A 21,128-nucleotide genomic window follows, 5' to 3' on the forward strand; every position below is an offset into this window, starting at 1 on the left:
ATCACAACTTATTGCTCTGATATAATTTGATTTTATATTTCATATATAGCTGTCAAAAGTCACTTTCTTTTTGTGTTGTAATGAATCAAATTATGTTGGATAGAAAATTACCATAAGATTCTAGGTATTAATAAATCATATGTATAATAAGAATGCTCAACGTTTCTTTAAATGGCATTTTTAATAGTGCTGGTACATCAGCAATATAATATGATGTTCTGAAAAACTGAAATGACAAAAGGAGATTAATTTTGGAATATGGATTTTAATTCAATATGAACCTTGTTTTTTTTTTTGTTTTTAATGGAATCATATCTACTGAAATAAACTTGGCAAAATTAGAGCAGGAAATCAGGAAATCAAAGGGAGTTAACCCAAACTGCATGGTTACTCATCCTCTAAGCCAAACACATCCTTTAAAAGGTTTAAATAGTAAATGCGTTTCACAGGAATAGGTGATGGCATCCCAAGCCACTCATCTTCACATCTCCGGGAAAAAAACCCAAAGATGGATATAATTAGAACTACATTTCAAAGTGCAGCTTTGTAAATGCAACATCAAATTGTTCCCTGTCAAGCTCTTGGCTAAGCAGTTTATTTCCAAAGCAGATATTTCTACCATCGACTTTCAGATCATAAGGACCCTGTGGTAGATTGGATTCTTGCCCTCAATCCTTCGTCCTTCCCTGTATTAGAATTATACACTGTGCTCTCTGCCATGTGAATTTGCAGAACCTCCTATGGAGTCCTTTTGCCTGCCCCTTTGACATGAACTTGACCACATGGCTGGCTTTGGCCTATGTAATCTTAGCAGATATACCACAGCCAGAGGCCCTAATGTGCTGGCATGATTTGGCTTGGCCCTCTGTGCCTCTACCATCACCATGAGAAGAACATGGCCCAAGATGCTGCTGGTCCCAGAATGACACAGGTGGAGAAAGCCCAGCTGGAGCCAAGCCCAGCAGATCTACGGGCCCACGGACAAGAAAAATAAACATCTGCTGTTGTGAACTACTGAAATTTGGGGGGGTTGTTATGCAGCATTATTGCAGTGATAGCTCCTCCTATACTTTATTAAGAACTCAATTTTTAAAATCCAGACTGCTAGCGTATTATACTGGTTGCTTGGTTACTGTTTCTTCAATCTAACAATGAAATGAACACTAGATCATTCCAGGTATGTTCTTGGGGATAAGCTACTTTACATACGTGTGTATAAATACATATACACATATGCTTTATATATATATATATAGTATATATGATACATATATGTGTATATATATTTGCTAATTTCAGAAAATAAATACCTTCACTCTAAAGAGGTTTAAGAATTATTTTGATAAGGTGGGTTGCAACAAAATGTAATTATATAAGTAACATCAAGGAGATTTCAAAAATCTTGTATATATAAATCTATACACACATACACATACACACTTTTTACTTATGCTGCGATGGTGAATTAATATTAATATCAATGGTGGCGGGGGTGAGTCCATAACTACGGCTGCTTTTATTTCTACTGTCAAGGTTAATTGTTGCATATAAGAGGTGTTAAATCTTTCCTAGTGCCAAATTAGTATGCAGAGTCACAAGATGTCACAGAAACACAGGAAAGGGCTCAATAATTCTATGTGATGGAATTGTGGAAGCAACCTGAGTCAGTGATATTTCACTTGGGCTTTATGGGATGAGGAGCAGTTCAGCAGGGGGTTAAAGTGATGAAAGGTGCTCTAGGCATAGCGAACAGCATAAGCAAAGGCCTGGAGACCTAAAAATCTATTTTCAAGAAAGGGTGACTAGCCCAGCGGGTTTGGGGTACACGGTACAAAGGGGCAAGAGAGGCAGCTGGAAGGAAAAGGTGGGGCCGAACTTGAGGGCTTCTGTGCTAGTTTATACTTTACGCTGTGGCTAGGGAAAGGCACTGGTGGGTCTCAGTGAAATCGGATTGGAATTTCATTAGATAACTCATTGGATGTATGAAGAATGAAATGAAGGTGGAAAATCACTCTGGAGGTTACTGCAATAATCCTGGGGAGAGATGACTGTGCCATAACCAGGGCAGCTGAGCCTGGGGTGAACAAGGGCTACATCTGAAAGGTTTTGCTGCAGTAGATCATACAATACCTGGAAGGTGACTGATGTGAAGTGGTGATAAAAGAAGGGGGTCATGTTATGGGTTAAACTGTGACCCCTCAAAAAAGATATGTTGAAGCCCTAACCCCCTGATATCTCAGAATGTGACCTTATTTGGAAATAAGGTCATTGCAGATATAATTAGCTAAGATGCAGTCATACTGGAGTAGGGTAGACCCCTTAACTCAATATGACTGGTGACATAAACTAATACAGATAAGGATGGTTCTAAGACTTCTAAATTTAGTTACAGCTGACGATGTCTGTATTAGTTTCCTAGGGCTGCCATAATAAATTACCACAAATTGAGAGGCTTAAAGCAACAAAATTTATTCTGTCACCGTGCAGGAGGCCAGATGTCCAAAATCCAGGTGTTGGCAGGGCTGGTTCTTTCTGGAGGCTCTAAGGGAGACTGTCCCATGCTCCTCTCCTAGCTTCTGGTGGTTGATGGCTATCCTTTGAGTTCCTTGGCTTGTAGATACTTCACCCCAATCTCTGCCTATATCTTGTTCTGTGTGTGTGTGTGTGTGTCTGGCTTCACATGGCCTTCTTATAATAACACCAATTACTGGATTTAGGGGCCACTCTAATCCGGTATGACCTCATTTTAACTTTTAGTAGATGTTTTAATTATATCTGCAAAGACCCTATTTCCAAATAAGTTCACATTCTGAGGTTCTGGGTAGACATGAATTTGTGTGGGATAATGTTCAACCCAGGGCAACATTATAAGCAAAATAAGGAAAGCAAGAAGAAGAAGAGTTTTAAACATTTTTAACTGGGAAAATAAGGATCAGAGGGAGAAACTAAGTTCAATTTTGGGCATTTTTATTTGAGGTACCCATAGGACATCAAAGTAAAGATTCTGGTAAACACCTGGAAATAGGGTTCTATATAGCACAGACCTAGAGTCCAGAACTGTGCAAAGATGTGGAAGTCACTTAAATATGGGTGATATGTAAAACTATGGTAATTAATAACACTAATGCAGAATCAGAAGAGCACCAAGAACTGGCATCTGTAACTAAAGCATAAAGCCTTAGTTTAAGAGATGATTTATGATGATGATGAACTAATAGCAGACTTTTTCAGGATTATAGGCATCATAATTACCTAGTAGTGATGATGATGATGATGATAATAATACTAAATTTATTGGATATTTACTATATGACAGGTATTCTTTTAAGCGTTTTACAAGTATTGAGCTATTTAATTACTGCAGTTTTAAAAATTAATAAACAGAAACTTCAATTAAATAGAGCCAGGAGACCAGAAGGGGAAGCTTTCATGCCCTACAATGAGAGCAGAGCACAACAGGAAGAAAAAGACTCCTCTTCTTTCCTGGTAAGGACTCAGCCAACGAAAAGCCATGGACTCTTTATTATCACTCTCCCAACTTCCTTTTCCTCTCTATAAAAGTGTTCTCCTTCCTTTGCCATGAAGGAACTTGCACATGGCTTACCATGGTTGCAGACCCCAAAATGCAGTTCTCTGCTGATCCCAAATAAATCCATCTTTGCTGGAGAAATATCTGGCAGTCTATTTATTTTTAGGTCAATAGCAGAAAACCCTAAGAGGTAGGTATTATTATGATACCCATCCACAGGAAAGGAAAGTGAGGCAAGGGAAGGGTTAAGTAGCTTGTCCAAAGTCAAACTGCCGGTAAGTGGAGTAGCCTGGACCGCAATCCCAGTATTAGGGCTCCAGAGCTCTGCTTATCTGCTGGGCTACCCTCCAAAACCCAGGAAAGGAGTGGGCCTATTCAGAAGCAGCTGGCTCTCATCCGACATGGCTACATTTGGTCCTACCACTTTCAACAAGAAAAGTTAAGTGATTCTTGAAGTGACACTACACTTCTCTTTCAAGAATGCCTCCTGTTGGATGTTGGAGGTTGAGCCCAAACTGCCAACCAGCTGTGTAAAGAAGGAAATGACCATTCAGATGGATGATGGCTAAACCAACTCCTAGGGCGTGTTCTGTGCAATTCATGCTACATGGAACTTAGTGAAATATGCTTCCTATGCCCAAAAGCAGTAAATCGTTGTGCGTCTGTGTGTGTGCATATACAAAATGTGTGTGTATTTCATGTGTGTGTATATGTATGTATATATACATGTACACACACACATATATATCTTTTTTTAGCCCAATATCTTTTTAATTTAAAAGATACTATCATCAAAAGGCCATATATAATATATATATATATATATAAAACAGTCTCCTCCCTAAAATCCACGTTATTCCATGATAGATTTTCACAGTGACTACTATATATATCAATATATTTTTCAAATCTGTTCAGTTATCCTTTGGGTAATGCTTTTAGAATTAAAAGATGCCATTATCATCGCAGTCTGAACATTGTACCATTAGGGAGATGTGCTTAGAAATGGTTCAGTGATTTGCTCATTATGATGACTATTTACAAAGATGTCTATTTACATTAGCAATAAATAATCCTGATATCAAAAGAGATAATGGTCATGCACACACCGAGATGGCTGCGTGCTCTTAAAATATTTACATGTAGTTTTTCGGTTAGGGCTTTCCCATTAGCAAGTGAAAGTGTGCTCCCTTCAATTTTCTCCACATCGGTCTGGCTTCTGGGGGACGCATCCTTCCATTTCTACAACTTCGGGCCATCCTTCATATTTGTTTGTGTCCTTATTGTTCTTTATGTGCTATTCAAAAGGGCTTTTTGTCTTAATGCCTTATCCACCACGGAAGACCTAGTTGTCTCTAAAACCAAGATGAGTAATAGACGTACTCCCCAATTCAGCAATGAGCTGCCGGGCCTCATCATTAAGTTTGGTTGCTCCATCATCATATGTTCCCATTAAGACTATTGTTTCATCTTGTATGGCCTGCAGAAACTCAATAAATGGGGCCACATTTCCTCCCCACATGTCAAAATATCTGGTGTCTATTAGATCTCCTGTTTTTCCATTTACCAAGGCAACACTGATCCCTCTTCCAACATTATTCTTAACACCACTCATTAAAACATTGTCCTCCAGGCAGATTTTGGGTCCCACCACATTGGCTGCTCCACTTGCCATTTTAAAAGCAAAATGCTTCTCAGGGCAAGCTTTTGAGATCCCACATTTATATCTGGGAGGTTTTGTAGAACGTGCAACTGCGTCCAATGCTGACCTTGCAAATAGATTTCCTAAACTTGCATCCATTTTTATTTCAAATACTTGAGAAATAACATAGAATGTCAGCAAAAATACTGCCACAGCTACCACCAACTTTGCAGCACCTGCTACCCTCATGTTTGGTTTTTCGGCCTATGGCACTTTTCATTAAATAAGCTCCTCCAACTTAGAAGACACTAAAGCTTTACAAGTGAGCCAAGACCGCCCTCCACAGAGTTCAAATGCAACGTACAACTCCATCCCCGCCTCTTTAGAGCACTCGGCCCCCGTTTCCGACCCGAGCTGGAGCCCCCGCGCGCCCCACGTGCCAGCCACTGGCCTGGAGCGCCAGGCGCCGCGCCGCCCCGCCCTCCGCGGAGCCGGAGGACTGCTACATATCTCTTTTTAATCAATGAAGTCTGAGATCAATAGTCATTCAATTCGACTATTCAACATGTCCTCAAAAATTTCATTATAAGACTTAAAGCAATTTTCACTCTTAAGTGGTACAGTAGTCCCTCAGTATCTTATTGGTTCTAAGACCCCCTGCGGATACGAAAATCTGAGGATGCTCAAGTCCCTCACATAAAACGGTGTAGTATTTGCATATAACCTATGCACATCCTCCTGTATACTTTAAATCATCTCTAGATTACTTATAATACCTAATACAATGTAAATGCTATGTAAATAGTTGCAAATACAATATAAATACTATGTAAATAGTTGGTGTGTGGCAAATTCAAGTTTTGCTTTTTGGAACTCCCTGGAATTTTTTTTCCAAATACTGTTGATCCATGGTTGGTTGAATCTGTGAATGCAGAACCCATGGATATGGAGGGCTGACTTTATTTTAAAATTTTACCATGTTATAGAAGAATATAGAACAAATATATACATTCAGAATCACTATTCCCTGATAGGTTTTTTTAAACACAAGTTTTCAGTACAAAAAGAAATACATTATGCAGCGCATAACATTACAATGAAATTATTTGGGGAAAGGATTCTCTCATGAAACAGGTCAACACTAGAAGATCCTTCCTCATACCTTATTAGGCAGCAAAAGTTTTGGTTTGTTTGGTTTTTTGTTTGTTTGTTTGTTTTTTGAGCAAGGAATCATGATTTAAATCCTAACAACAAAAGAAAAAGGAATAGAAGAACTTATACTGGAATAATGATAACTCAAGAATTTGGAGCTGAGAATTAAATTTATTAGCAACAAGCCAAACTTGGGTAAATGAAACTCAAGTAAATACCCCGAGATTTGAAATTAAGGATAATTTAAGATGAAAAAATAATGTAGGGGAGCAAAATCTGCCACCCCAAAATGTGTCTCTCTGGCATGAAGATTATTTTAAGTTGATTATTTTTTTTTATTGGGGTATAGTTGTTTTACAATGTTGTGTTAGTTTCTACTGTACAGCGAAGTGGAGTTCCCTGTGCTGTACAGCGGGTTCTCATTAGTTATCTATTTTATACATATTAGTGTATATACGTTAATCCCAATCTCCCAATTCATCCCACCCCCCCCCCTTTCCCCCTTGGTGTCCATACGTTTGTTCTCTACATCTGTGTCTCTATTTCTGCTTTGCAAACCAGTTCATCTGTACCTAGAGACTGTCATACAGAGTTGATTATTTTTAAGAAACAAAAGACTCAGGAGGCACTTTTACCTCCCCCTTAACTGCCTAAAAGAATTTAGATACAGGGCCTGTACCAAGAATGGAGCTATCACTGTAGATAACTACATGTGAGGTAGACAGGGAGGAACCTAGCAAAGTCTGTTTGTTAAAATTCTTCACTGTGTCCCATTGTTTCTGCATGGCCCTGCAAACATTTATTTACCAAACATTTGCTCTTCTCATCTTCCTGTGAATTGCTTTCCTTCCTTTTGCAGTCCCAGACCCCTAGCCCCTTCTCCTTAGCCCCTTAGTCAAGAATGACAGATAAACCTCATTTTGCCTGACTGTCTTTGGAATCTCCCATGTTTATATGGATTCCCTATACATACGTAACTAAATTTTGTTTTTTTCTCCTGTTAATCTGTCTTAATCTCATTTTAATTATTCAACCAGCCAAAAGAACATAGAAGGGCGGGGGGAAATTATGCCCCCCCCCAAAAAAGTAACAATAATGCATTTCTTTTAACCCTGATCACTTTAAATCCCATGGCTCACACAATACTTTCCTGAGTGCTCCAGCCCCCCTATGCTCTCTCTCTAAAATCAATACCACTTCCCTCAAATTTATTTCCCTTTGTCACTTTTCTCCAGGTTCTAGGTGGGAGTGACTTTTTCTGCCTAAATAACTGATAAATGCCACAGGCATATTTGCAGTGCTTGAGGAACCCAGGGTCTGTACATTGGCAATATGATATGGTGATTTATAATAAGAAATATATATTTGGTTTTTGTCCCCATTTCTGGCACAGAGTTCTTAAAACTCTTAGAATTTCCTAAGTGATGAGAGCGATAAGGTCTCTTTTGTTACGTTAATGAAACATTATTGAAAGGCACCAGGATGGGGGCTGGTTGCCAGTGGAGCCAACCACGTGATTAGAGGGCTGGAACTTTCAGTCCCCCGCCTCCACTCCCCATCCCCACACCTCCGGGAGGGGAGAGGGGCGGGAATTTGAGTTTATTCACCAACGGCCAATGATTTAATCAATCGTGTCTATATAAAGAAGGCCCTGTGAACACCAAAAATGACGGGGTTCAGAGAGCTTCTGAGTTGGCAAACACGTGGAGATGTGGGGAGAGTGGTGAGCCCAGGGAGGGCATGGAAGCTCTGTGCCCTTTCCCCACACCTTGCCCTATGCATCAGTTCTATCGGGCTGTTCCTGAGTTGTAGCCTTTTATCATAAACCAGTGATCTAGTAAGTAAAATGTTTCTCTGAGTTCTGTGAGCCGCTCCTCCCAAGGAGGAGGTCATGGGAACCTCCAATCCACAGCCAGTTGGTCAGAAGCACAGGCGACAATCTGGACTTGTGAATGGCATCTGAAGGAGGGGAGGTAGTCTTGTGGAACTGAGCCCGTAACCTGTGGGATCTGAGGTTATCTCCAGGCAGATAGTGCCAGAACTGAGTTGACTTGCAGGACACTCAGCTGCTGTTGAGAATTGCTTGGTACGGGGGAAAAATACACACTGGAATTGGTACCAGAATTGTAGCTACCCCCCAGTTTTAGGGAGATTTTCACAGGTACTCGTTTAAATGAACTAACAGGAATCAAATTGGGATCTAAAGGAAGGAGGAAGCAGGAGACAAGAGTTAAGAAACTCAGGGGGATGGGGCATCGATAAAGTAGAGGGAAAAAGTATCTTCCTCATAATTTTGCCTGTAATTGAGTCCACCTAAAGGAATCACATGGCCAATCTCTTTGTAAAATAAAGAGGTCTTTGCTAACATGAGAAATCCCCTCACTACCACTGCCTAATTGTTCTAATAAATCTGCAAATGCTCCAAATGTTACATAATATTTATGACTGGGCAGTGAGTTAAAATATTCTTTGTCCTCACTGACCTTTTATTCATCCCACACTACAAAATTCGAAGAAAACTCCAGATCATATTGTTTCCCAGCAGTGCACATAAATTTTAAGTGGAAATAACTGCATGGTGATTTTATAACAGGTGAGCTCATCCACAGCAGTCCCTCCTGTTCTAGACGAGGACGAGCCTGCTTGTATTTCTGTAAAACACCCCGCCTAAAGGTGCATGATCAGCATCTTAAATATCTGTGTGTATCAGGTTCTGCCAGCACCTCTCCTGATCCTCTCACCCTTTCCACTTTGGCGCACACCAACCTAACTTCCAGCCATCAGCACCTGCATTCCTTCTCCTGAGAGCTTCCCTTTGGCCTCTGAGGCCTGATTTGGCTGTCCCTGTGACATGCCACAAGTGCTTGGGAATTCATTATTTTCCCCCACTTCGGGAGCAGCTCACAAACAATGACAGGAGTTGATGGATGGGATAACGCTGAGGTACCTATCAGCCACTGGATCCCTGTGTTTCCCAGAGGCATTACGCTCCAGTCATTCACATTTTTACTGGTTTGATAATATGTCCTGTATTAACTCCTTCTCTTCCATTTCTCACTTCCTTGCTCCCTTGCTAGTTACTCCCTTCACTTCGTCCAAAAAACTATTTATACTCAAATCCTTGTCTCCGAGTCAGCTTCCAGAGGAAGTCAAAGATACTATGCCATTTTGCATTTTTCAAAATTAATAAAATGTCTATGAAAGTCACAGTATAGCTCGGAACAAAGCAACTTCTTGACAAACTGTGGATGGATCCAAAGTCTCCAATGTGACTTCCAGGTAATTCCAGAGACAGTACCCAAATCTCAAAACAAAATTCAGTTTAATCTGGAGCATAAACAGTATGTGCCACGTAGCATTTTCTGGAAGAAGGAAGAACTATGAAATGCAGAGTGAAATTCAGCAATAATGCAAAATCATGACTCTAAAATGGCTGGAAATCATTGTCTGCAAGAGGGCCCCATGACAGCTTTCAATCTGGCTGTCACTAGAGCTACTTAAGATGTCAGAGAAGTTGGCAATAAATTACTTATTCATCAATGGTGAAAAAAAATGTAGCTGCCGATCTGTAAAACCACATATCCTTGAAATGGGAAGCAAAGATGGCACTGGATGGAAACCCAGTAAACAGCAGCTGCCCAGTGAGAACAGCAAAGCTGTGTGTGAGCTCATAGGCCCTGGATTTATTTGCTTTGACATTTTTAAAAGGAAATTTAATTGGATTATGTCTCCTTCTAGCTTAAAATTTTCTACTGTAGTACTGGCCACCAGATGCATGCGGGGAAAAGATCGGGAGCCAATTAAATTCCACGCTTCACTGAAACAAGGTTATTTTTATTCGTCCCAAATGTAAGGCTGATAGAGTCATGTTAGTGATTTCACTCTGTTACTCCCCCTCTGCTCAATCAAAAAAAGGATGTTTTTATCCATGAATTTGTAGAAAAATCCAGTACTGTGTATGGAATTGAAATTGTGGTTTTCTTGGATTTTCTTCCTTCTACTAGGTTGACATGACCTTGGAAATAATCAAATTAAGTTGACAGAAATCATAAAAACAATTAAATTTCAGTAAAATCAAAATGAAATTAATTTGGGGAAGAAATTTTACAGATACTTGTTGAGATAATCAAGAGCATTCTGATGACATAAGGAAAAGCTCAAAACCAGGAGATTTGCTTATATGCCTATCCATTTCTGTCTTTACCGTAATGCCAATATTTCACAATTGTTTCTCTTTGCTCTAGACAGAGCTTCAGTAGAGTTGTCATCTGTGTGACTGCAGCTAAAACACAGTTGTAACTTTTAAACAAGAAACCTTTCCTTGAAATTGCATTACGGGGCAAGTAAAGTTTTCAAGGAGACATGGATATTTTTTAGCTTTAGTGATAGGCTTATTCATACAATTCAAGTAGACATCATCCAAACCTTTAAATCACAGTAGATTCTGGAAGTTTCCTACTAAGTCACTGCTTTGTGTTACGTAATCAGTATGTGTTTACCAGTTATTTTTTTAAGTCTTATGAGAATGATTAATAATCTTTTATTTCAACTGTTAAACTCAACTTGAAATATTAGACATAACTTTGCTTACTTAAAGAGTTGGCACTAGCCCCTAACTATATAATCCTGACCTTTAGGAATGCCTTTGAGTCTCAGCTTCCTATCTATAAATTGGGAATGATACTTATTCTCACAAAATGGTTGGGACAATAAAATGTCACAGGGTATTCCACCCTCTAAATACCAAAAGGAGATCCTCGACAAGTGGGGTGCCCAAAGATATATCCCAAGGTGTACCCCACTGTCCCCTACTCCCCAGTGCCAAGGCTATACATCATCCTGTTGTGACAAGAGGAAACTTTAGAGCCAATTGTTAATGCTTCTGCAGTTCCAGTGCTCGTAAAATGAAGCCACATTCAATTTTTCTCAGAAACGTCAAAGGATAAGATGCCAGTCACACAGTGCAAGTTATAAAGTTTATATGAGAACCGATTTAGTGTTAGTTTTTAAAACGTGACTTCTGAGATTAACCAGGCAGGCTCTAAACAGTGGGACCTCTTTTGCCAGTTTTACAGCTACCATCTGTGAGCAAGCACGATAGAATGGAATTGGGGTCTCTAGGCCGTGACAGCACCAGGGCAACATGCTGAGACCACAGATAGTCACATAATGGAGTGAGAATTAAATTACAGCCCCAGTGGCTCACCATGGGCTGCTGTGGAGGCCAGGCAGAGGCCCGGCCAAGGGAGCTCCTGAGAATCCAGGCTACAGGCCACAGTCAACAATCCTGGTGGGTGACAGTCAGCTTCCACCCATCCACATAGGGAAACCTCTCACCAAATCAAAGCTGGACTCGCTACAACCACAGTCCTCTCTGTGAATTTTGCTTCTTTGTTGTTGATCCGCAGGCCTACTAGCTGATGCCATGTAACAATCACATGTAGGTGGAGCCCCATCGGAGTCAGAGGGACCAGTCCTAACATCCAGGAGACCCAGCTTCAGGAGCTGTTAGTCTTAAAAGCTGGCTGTGAGGTTTGCTCACTGGAGCCCAAGTCTTTACTCTGGTAACAGACTGTACTGGCTCATCCTCCATTTGCCCCTCAAGATCCATTTTTTGCCCTTCTCACCAAGCTCTCTGCCCTGGGAGGCTGACCTCTGTGGACTGCATCACTTCTCAAGTCTCCTTGGCTCTCTGGCTTCCGAATGGGTCCAGCCAATGGGAAGCAGCGAGAGTTCAGGGTATTGATTCCTCTTCCCCTCTGCCTGCCCCCTCCCTGCCCAACCACGCTTTGGCAGTGGCTACACTCCTCTCCCTGCTGCCACTGCCCCGGCTCCTCCACTGGGCTCCAGTAATACCAGTCCCTCCCTGCTTCTCCAGACCTAGGGATGGTAAAGGCTTCCCACTCTAGCTAGGCCCTGGGCACTCCACCACCCTGATTGGTTCCCTTAACCCTACACTCTCCTCTGTCAATAGTCCCTGCCTTAAATCCATATCCCGACTCCTCTGAGCGGGCCGTGTGTCTCCTGCTAGAACCTCACTGGTATAGGGACCCAGCCTGCTCTGTCCCCTGGGTGCGGCTGAAGGCGTGGTTCAAGCCTGCTGGCTGGCCCCCTCTGGTCGCTGAGTAGTGCTAACTTCAGGATTCCCCATCACTGTGCTCCCTGTTTTGGAGAGACTCCCTGCTAGAACTCCCTGAGGCGCTGCCCTTCCAATCCCAAGTACTGTGTACCAGACCACCCCCCTACTCAGCCTGTGGTTGGCTAAAGCCCATGGTCCTGTTCCTCTTTTTTTTTTTTTTCTCCATTCCTGCCTCCATTCACTGTAGTTAATCAAGCTAGGGAAGCTGTCCCAAATCTCCACCCCTACCATCCATCCTATCCATTAATGCTGATGCAAACAGAATTGGTGTTGAATCTAGTACTGAGACCTGCTCAGCTTTCATCAGCTAAGCAGTCTCTTTTCATTTTTCAGTAAGATCCCTAGTTCAGGGAAGAGAGCCTGTTGAGGACAACATTCAGCCCAAGAGTAAGGATACCCAGGTTCCGAGTGGAGGCTGGTAACTTCTGGAACTTCAGCCAGAGACAGCTTGTCCAGCTCATACACTGGAGGAAGCACGCAGCCGCCCCACTGCTGGCCTCCACCTGGGCCATACTTCCACACAGGAGCTCAGCCTGCCATTCCTTGTTCTCAACAGAACTTTAATCTGTCACGTCACATTCAAGGCTGGGTCACTTTCACAACCTGGTGGATCTTGTCCTGAAGTCCCACATATGATTTTTGGGCTACAGCAGACTCCCTAAGTGTTGGCAATCCCCAAAGCTCGAAGTGAGAGGTTTTCTTTGCTCAACTGGGCCCCACAGACCTACGCATCTGGTCCAACTCCTCTACCACTTCCTCTTCTGCCATAATCACGGCCTCTTCTGGCATAACCACTTTCTTGTCAGTTCCCTGCCACGGGTGAGAGCTCAGACAGTAATAGAGGAGCAGGTGTGTGGAGAAGGCTGTGCCACAGGCCAGGCCTCCAGTTCAGACCAAGAATAATCAAGAGTGGTTGGTTGCCAAGACATGATATACCATCCAGAATCCCCTTGAGGAAGGACTTGGTGGCCCAGTTGCTGGGAGACCCCTTCAGGGATTACCTCAGCTACAGAGCTGTCTTGGCTGCAAAGAGCCACGTTACCCCAGGTCATACCCCTTTCTAAACCAACCCACAGGGATAAAGTCCAGGCCATTTTGGCCCAACTCAGGACAGCTCTGAAAGGCCATTCTAGCTCCAGAGTTCCCTTCGGACCAGCCAAGGCTGTCTTTGGACCTGCATCGAAGCTCAACTTCTCCCTCTGCCCACTCCTATGTCCCTCCCCTCCCTTCCACAGGTATTGATCCCAAGGACACTCCCAAATAAATATACTGCACATTAAACTCCATCTGCTTCCTGGAGAACCCAACCTGTGACAGGCTCTGACCCAGAGTGTCTCAGGGCATTATTAGATATTAACATTTAAGTACACTTACATGGTTCAGGAGATACTATACTTTTCATTACTCATTCTACTCTCTGAACTATGCAATATTACGCTCAACCCATTCACACTAAATATTTTCACATAGATTACAGACTCACTGATACCATTCCCAAGCTATCTTATATCCTCTTTAATGGAACGATAGCAAGTTCAGGAGTACCAGAGTGCTTCAGACTCTGGAATTTAGTTAAGTTCTCATTATTGGTTAAATTGATCAGGTACCATTTTATAACTATGTTCTTCCTTTTTTTAAAAAAAACTGGCTGAAAAAGAACGGCCCCATCCAAATGTCTCCCACAGACTGAACTGCTTCTAGGCTTGGTCATCAGAATTGACAAGAGACCCTAAGACTAAAGTTCTTCTCACCATAAATGAGTAACAGTTGAAAGAGCTGACTTACTGCTAAAGCACAGGCCCTATCTGATGCTACACTGCTGTTCTGTAGCTGTTCTAACTCTTACGTTTAACGACAGAATCACTGATCTTAGTCTTGGAAGTTGACTCCTCAAGGCCCAGCCCACTGACTTGAGGACGTAAGGCAGCTCCATTTTACGAACAACAGTAATAGCTAACATTTAAGCCGTTACTATGGGACAGGTACTGTGATAAGTGTCTCACGTGTATCAATTCAATCCTTACAAGCAACCTGACAGAAGCACTACTTTTATCTCCATTTTTGAGATGGGGCAATGTGAAAGGTTGAATAACTTACACAGCCACCCAGTGAGTCAATCACAGAACTAAGGATTTGAGTTCAGCTTCATGTGATTCCAGACCTTGTGCTCCACACTATCTCTCTAAAGAACCTGAGGTCCATGGCTCAGTAACTGCCCCAGTTGACAGAGTAGGTAAGAGATGAAATGGGGGAGGGGTGGCTAAAGGGAAAGTGGATCTCTGGCCTTTCCACGCACTGACTCCTCTTCCAATATGGGTGGTGATCCTTTTGTAGGTCCTTAAGTCAATTTAATGGGTAATGAACTATATTCAAAAGAAAGAAAGAAGGCGGGAGGAGAGAAAAGAAAAGAGAAAGGAAAGAAAAAATATCATACATCATCACATGCAGTTAGAATAGTATTGTTTCATGAGACGTTTGGGCCATTGTATATGTGCATGCTGGGTTGCTAGGGAAAAACGTCTTTCTTACTGTAGGTTGTAGTACCAAAAGGTAATTAAATTTCATTCAAGCTCAATAGTCATCAGGAAGATAAAAATTCAAGTAACAAGATACCACATGTTTTCAAAGGCAAAAATGTAAAAATAACTTGAATGCCTATCAATAGAGAAATGGATGAATAAATGATTCCATATTCATACTACAGTATTAAAGAATGGCTTAGGTCTACACATATTAAACTAGAGAAATGTCCCATGGTGTACTATTAAGAAAAACACACTGCAGATAAATGCCTGTGGTATGATTATATTTTTGTGCATGAAATGATGAAACCCCCAACACATAGGTAAACATTTGGGTGGTGGATTGGGTGGAATGGAAAAGGAGAGAAGGAGGAAGTAAGGAAAAAAACACAACAAAGGCCGTTGCTAACTAGCCAAAATAAGTATGTGTATCTTTCAGGATCTCAGAAGAAATAGCGGACATATGCAAACTGTGTAAATTGAGAAGAGTTTAATAAAGAGACTATTTACAAAGTTGTGGCAAGTGTTTAGGAAAAGCAACAAGGGATCCTCCAGACCCTCAGGGACTGTAGCAACAGGGAGCCACTGCCACCACCTGGGGCTGAAGGGGCACGTGAGGGTGGCTGCCAGAGCCCGGAGTAGACAGCTATGTGGAGAGACCCTCCAGACAGGTACTGTGGCCCTGGGCAGGAGGAAGCAGTCAATCTCTTGTGACTGTCAGGGAGGGAGATGACTTGTCTCGTCCCACCCTCCACTCTCCTGCTGGTGCGTCCCATTGGCTCCCCCAACTGGAGGCCAGAGGGCTAGGGGTCCCATTGATGAAGCCCACAAAGATCAGCTGTCTAGGATTCAGAGCAGGGTAGACGGGGTTGGAGAAAAGTCCCAATGGGACAAATGGATGATATCCAACACAGAATACTGTAACATTAAATGAAAAGGTGGAATATAAACTCCATCTATCATTGTTCTTTTTACATGTAAAAATTACATATTTGCATGGATAAGAATTAAAAGGTTACCAAATGACAGTGTTTATTTGTTTTTGTGATAGTGTCTTGGACTTTAGTTAATTAAATCCAATATCTTCAATGACGATTGTATTTAAATGATTTTTTCCTTTTTCATGCTTTGCGGTAAAACAGACCTGAGTTAAAATTCTAACTCTACCATACCCTGGCTGTTCCTCTAACTTCCTCATCTCTAAAATGGGAATGATAAAAGCATCTACCCTCAGAAAGTTGCTCTGAGGATTAAATGAGCGAATAGATTTTGAGGTCTTAGAACAGTGCTTGACACATAGTAAATGCTTTAAAGTGTTTGCTGTTGTTATGGTGACGAAGGGTCGTCAAGAGCCTCCTATGGGGTCTACTTGTCTCCTTGTCCTCTCTCCAATCTACCCACCACCCAACCAGAGCAAGCTCCCTTTAAAGGGCATACCTGATCATGTCACTCTCTTCCTTGAAATTTGTCCACAGTCTGCAGACTTTGTAGGACGATACTCAGACCTCACCTGTGCAGGTGTCTCCAGCTTCCTTCATCTCCACTCCTCCCTCTGTGCCTCCATCCCAGCCACACCAATTCTTTCTGGTTCTGCACAAGAGCCGTGGTTCTGCACAAGAGCCGTGTCGTCCCATGCCCTAGAGCCTCTGTCGGGAATGCCTCTGGGCATACCATGCCACTTTTCCTACCTAGCTCTTACTATTCATCACTGAAATTTCAAGCATCACCTCCCCTAAGACTTCCTGTGCCCCCCAACCCTCCTTAAGGTAGCAGTAACGACTGTCTCTAGACCCCAGTGCAGAGCATAGAAACTGCTAAGAGTGGATACTTAAACATGATTTGTCTGAGAATTAAATTTATAAATGAATGAGTTAAGTAACTGCCCCAAAGTCACTCAGCTACATAAGTGGCAGAGCCAGAATTCAACCCCAGCTCTGTTTGACTCCAAAGGCCACCAGTGTCTCCCAATCATCTGGAAGTTCTAAGGCTGCCTGACACTCCAGAGTAGCTGCATGCCTGAGGGAACTCCCCAAGGGCACTAGACCAGTTCAGGCCAGAATGAGCTGGTCATCAGAGACCGGGAGGAATAAATGCCTCCTTTCTGGGAGTATCAACCACATGACATTTGCTTTATCAAGGGACTTTCCCAAGAAAATCAATTTCTGGAGCATGTTAAAATATAAACAAACCACCACCCACCCACCCACTCCTTAAAGACAATTGGTCCAAAGAGATCTTAGAGAATTCAGACAATTCCACAATGTTGAGAGCATCATCCGATCACATGAACTCTGTTTTCCCTAACCAAGCATTTTTCTACTGAATTTTTATTTTAAATTTGGCCCCACTATGAAATATACATGTCCATACTATATTGTTTCACCCAAGGCAAACCTGCATGCACAGCCGCAAATACACTGGGGATTCTTGACATATGCACTATTTGAGACTGGCTCTTGTAGCTTATGATGATATTACCAGAATCCCTTGATAACAGTGTTTGTATCTATTTATAACTGTAACCTATTATCCTATTTTCCATATCATTGGATACGACTTGGGTTAAAAAACATTCAGCTGCATAAGAAAAATCACGCTCTTACACAGCAGATGTTCACTCAGTATGGAAAGTGAATTAGACTTTAACACAAATACCCAGAAATACATAGTGCTCTTTCCAAGAGCACTGATGTTACTATTTTACATTGAAAAATAATTTTAAGATAAAGGATATTAAAAACGCAAGGGAGGTAGCCGCAGCTGGTTTTTAAAACAGGTGTTACTTTTACCTCTTTAATGCACCATACTGCTTCCAATTCGGGCATCGGATTCACTCTCCAGTTCAGGGCACAGAAAAATGACTCGTAATTTATTTGTTTTTCACTGTCTTCAGACCTAAAAATATAATTATAATATATGATTTGACCCAATCTGCAGATTTCAGGACCAAACCGTCAGCTTAAATCCACCATGAAAACATACTACTAGATGTGCTTCAATACTGATATTTTTCTTATTTCTTATTACCTTGTTTTCTGTTTCTAACCCTCCAGAATGTAAATTCTTTGAGAGCAGAGACCTCACACACCTAATTCACCAAAGTGTTCCCAGGACCTAGATCAATGCTGGCACATAGTAGGTGTTCAACAAATACTTGTTGCAGTTGCCATAGAAACAAATTAATTTATTCAGCAGCTAAGACCATTGTTATATTTTGTTAACAGTATTGAAGTTCTTCTTAGTTTAATAGGTTGATACTATGTCAGTAAAATTTTTAAAACGTCTTCATTTTTCTTAAATTGTATGCCTTTTAAATCTTTAAAGCAAGCCTAGATTCATTTTGTCTACTAATATATTTTTAGGAAAAATAAAAGGCACTTTAATCATTTATCATGTAGCCATTAAAAGGGGTTATGTAGATCCATATATGTTGTCATGGAAATGTGTTAATAATATATTGTTGAGTGGAAAGGAGGTTATAAAATAGAATGTAGAGTTATGGTCTCACTTTAGGTTTATATTTGTACAAAACAACATTTAAAAAGTCTAGCAACAATACACGGAATTATTAAGAACAGCTATCTGTAGCAAGAGAGATTATAATTTTTGCTTTTTCTTTAGACTTTTCTGTATCAACTGAATTGTTTTAAATTCATAATCAGAAAATATTAAGCCCATTTTCATTTTGAAAAACAACAACAACAACAAATGATTACCCTGCACCATAAAACTATAGGTCAAAAATAACTAATCTGTTTGACTGCTATTTCCTAATTATGGAAATTGACATAAATTTATCCTTAACCATAATAGAGTTTTGGCAATTAAGACCCCAAAATTTCAAGACAATTGCTATAATGACCTAAACACAAACAAAATACTTCTTACTGTAATACCTCAATGCTATTTTTCTATTCTGAATTTGACCACCTCTGCCAATTTCTAAGGCTAAATACATACTGGTTATGTAACACGATTTTTTGAAGAAAAAGACAAAGGTGGTCACTAAGGCACTGTTACAAGCACCCTGCTCCAGGCTCCTGCCCTTCTCTCAGGACCTCTAACTCAACACGCCCCTCCAACCAGCAAGTGAGGTGCACAAAGTTACTACTGCAAGGATGAACAGAGGATAATTAATTATAAGAAAACTCAGTGATAACAGAAGCAGGAAAAAAAAAAACCTATTCATAATCAGTCAAAAGGCTTTTCTCTTTTTTTATCAAAGCATTAAGAAAATAATAGCTCATATTTATAAACTAATGACAATTAGCAGCAATAAATTAAATGTTACAAGATGAAGTTACATAGACTCATTAAGCTAAACAAAGTAGAATAAACAGAGTGATCAGAAGAGGGGAAAGGGAATTCAGTCATTCTTTTGTGTACGTTTTCTTTGGCCAAGGATTCTGGGATACAACTCCAATATGCTGCCCCCTACCACTGTTTATCCTTTGAATTTTGGCTCACTCATCATTTGAACTCCTTGAAAGGACATGTTCTGTTTATGGAAATATTTGTAGCCAAAATGCAGGACCATTATGTCTTTTATTTGCATGTGTTTGGGGAGAAGAACTAAAACTCAATCAATTAAAGATATTTTGTAAGAAACTCCTTTAGCATGGTGCCTCGAAGAAAAGTATTCCCTAATACTCTGAATAGGAGCTGAGGTCACAGAATGAGATCATGGAGGGCCTTTGACTTTCATACTAAGGATAACTAAGAGCCATTGGAGTATATTGTACAGAACAGTTACCAGATCTAAGTTATATTTTCTGAAGATCACTCTAGCTGATATATTGCAACTACAATGTAGGGGCAAGGCCAAAGTGGCAAGGGCAGTTAGCGGTCTTCTGCAGTAATCCGGACATAGGTGACAGTGGTGGCAGTGGAGGGAGGGCAGTGAGGAGTGGTGAAGCCTGAATATATTTTGAGTGTAAGACTCCTGAAGGATTGTATATAGTATATAGGGGAGGCGAGGGGGAGAATGAATAGGAATGGATTCAGGACGACTCCCAGGGTTTTGCTTGAGCAACTGGAAAAACAGAGTTGCCCGAAATGAGATGGGAAGGACTGCAGGAGCTACAGGTTGGGAGAAAAGATTGGGAGTTAGGTTTTGGATGTGTTACATTTTGATGGGAAGTGAGCAGTTGGGTATATGAGTCTGTAGTTCAGGGAAGATGTTTGAGTTAGAGATAGAAATGTGGGAGTCATTAGCATATAGATGATATTTAAAGCCACCAGACTGGAAGACTGAATGAGATCACCAATGAACAAAGTTTCTTCATCTGTTCTTACAATACAGAATTTAATTGTTGGTAAATTCCCATCACATCAATGACAGGAGGCACGTACTGAATCCTAGAGGTTTCAGAAGTATGATATCCCAGTAATTTGGGAACCAGTCAAAAGACTACCAAACAGATTTAGAATTACACCACCCCTCATACACAGTCCACTAACCAGTCCTGTAGGTTCAACCACCATAGCATATCACAAGTCTCTTTCTCTCCATCTTTTCTACTATTCACTAATTCCAAGCCACCATCATCTCTCACCTGGATTACAGGAATAGCTTTTGTATCTTGGTCTTGCTGCTTCTACTCTTACCTTGCTGCAAACCATCCTCCACCAGAATGATCTTTCTAAAACACAGATCTGATCAATTACTTCCTTGTTTACAACTGTGCAATGGCTTTCCAATCCACTTAGAACGCAAGCTGAACTCCTTACCAGGGTTTATAAAACCGCACATAATCTGGTCCCTGCTGACCTCTCTGACCTCCTCTGAAAACTCTCTCCTGTTCACAATGTTCCAGGTACACCAGCTTTCTTCTTGCTCTCTGAGCATACCAAGATCGTTCCCAGCAATGCAAGGCATTTGCACCTTCTGGTTTCTTTGTCTGGAAAGTCTCAATTCCAAAGTCTCAATTCAAAGGCCTCAGAAAGGCCTTCCTGCAGTTCCTCTTACCTAACCGAGTCCCCATGCCTAAGTCTGCATTTGCCCTGGATGATACAGGAAAACTTCTGGAAGTCACCACTGGAAGTCCTATTATCAGACCTCCTTACCAATCCGTCTTATATTTACTCATGCTCACCTGTTAACCCTGGGCCCCCAGCACTCTTTCCTGCCCAACTCATGATATG

The 21,128-nt window shown here is 41.2% G+C and overlaps 1 protein-coding gene and 1 pseudogene across 1 annotated transcript in view; both read right to left on the reverse strand.

Moving 5' to 3' along the window:
• Positions 1-387: 387 nt before the first annotated feature.
• The window catches only part of EFHC2 (EF-hand domain containing 2), a 158,975-nt gene continuing 138,234 nt past the window's right edge, over positions 388-21,128 (reverse strand). Inside the window, 3 exon segments of the mRNA XM_061178968.1 lie at positions 388-487; positions 3,997-4,016; positions 17,792-17,879. Coding sequence (XP_061034951.1) covers positions 388-487; positions 3,997-4,016; positions 17,792-17,879 — 208 coding nt within the window.
• Positions 4,722-5,457, reverse strand: LOC133082628 (protein FAM3C-like; annotated as a pseudogene).

This window comes from Eubalaena glacialis, chromosome X (assembly GCF_028564815.1).
Source record: "Eubalaena glacialis isolate mEubGla1 chromosome X, mEubGla1.1.hap2.+ XY, whole genome shotgun sequence".
Lineage (NCBI taxonomy): Eukaryota > Metazoa > Chordata > Mammalia > Artiodactyla > Balaenidae > Eubalaena > Eubalaena glacialis.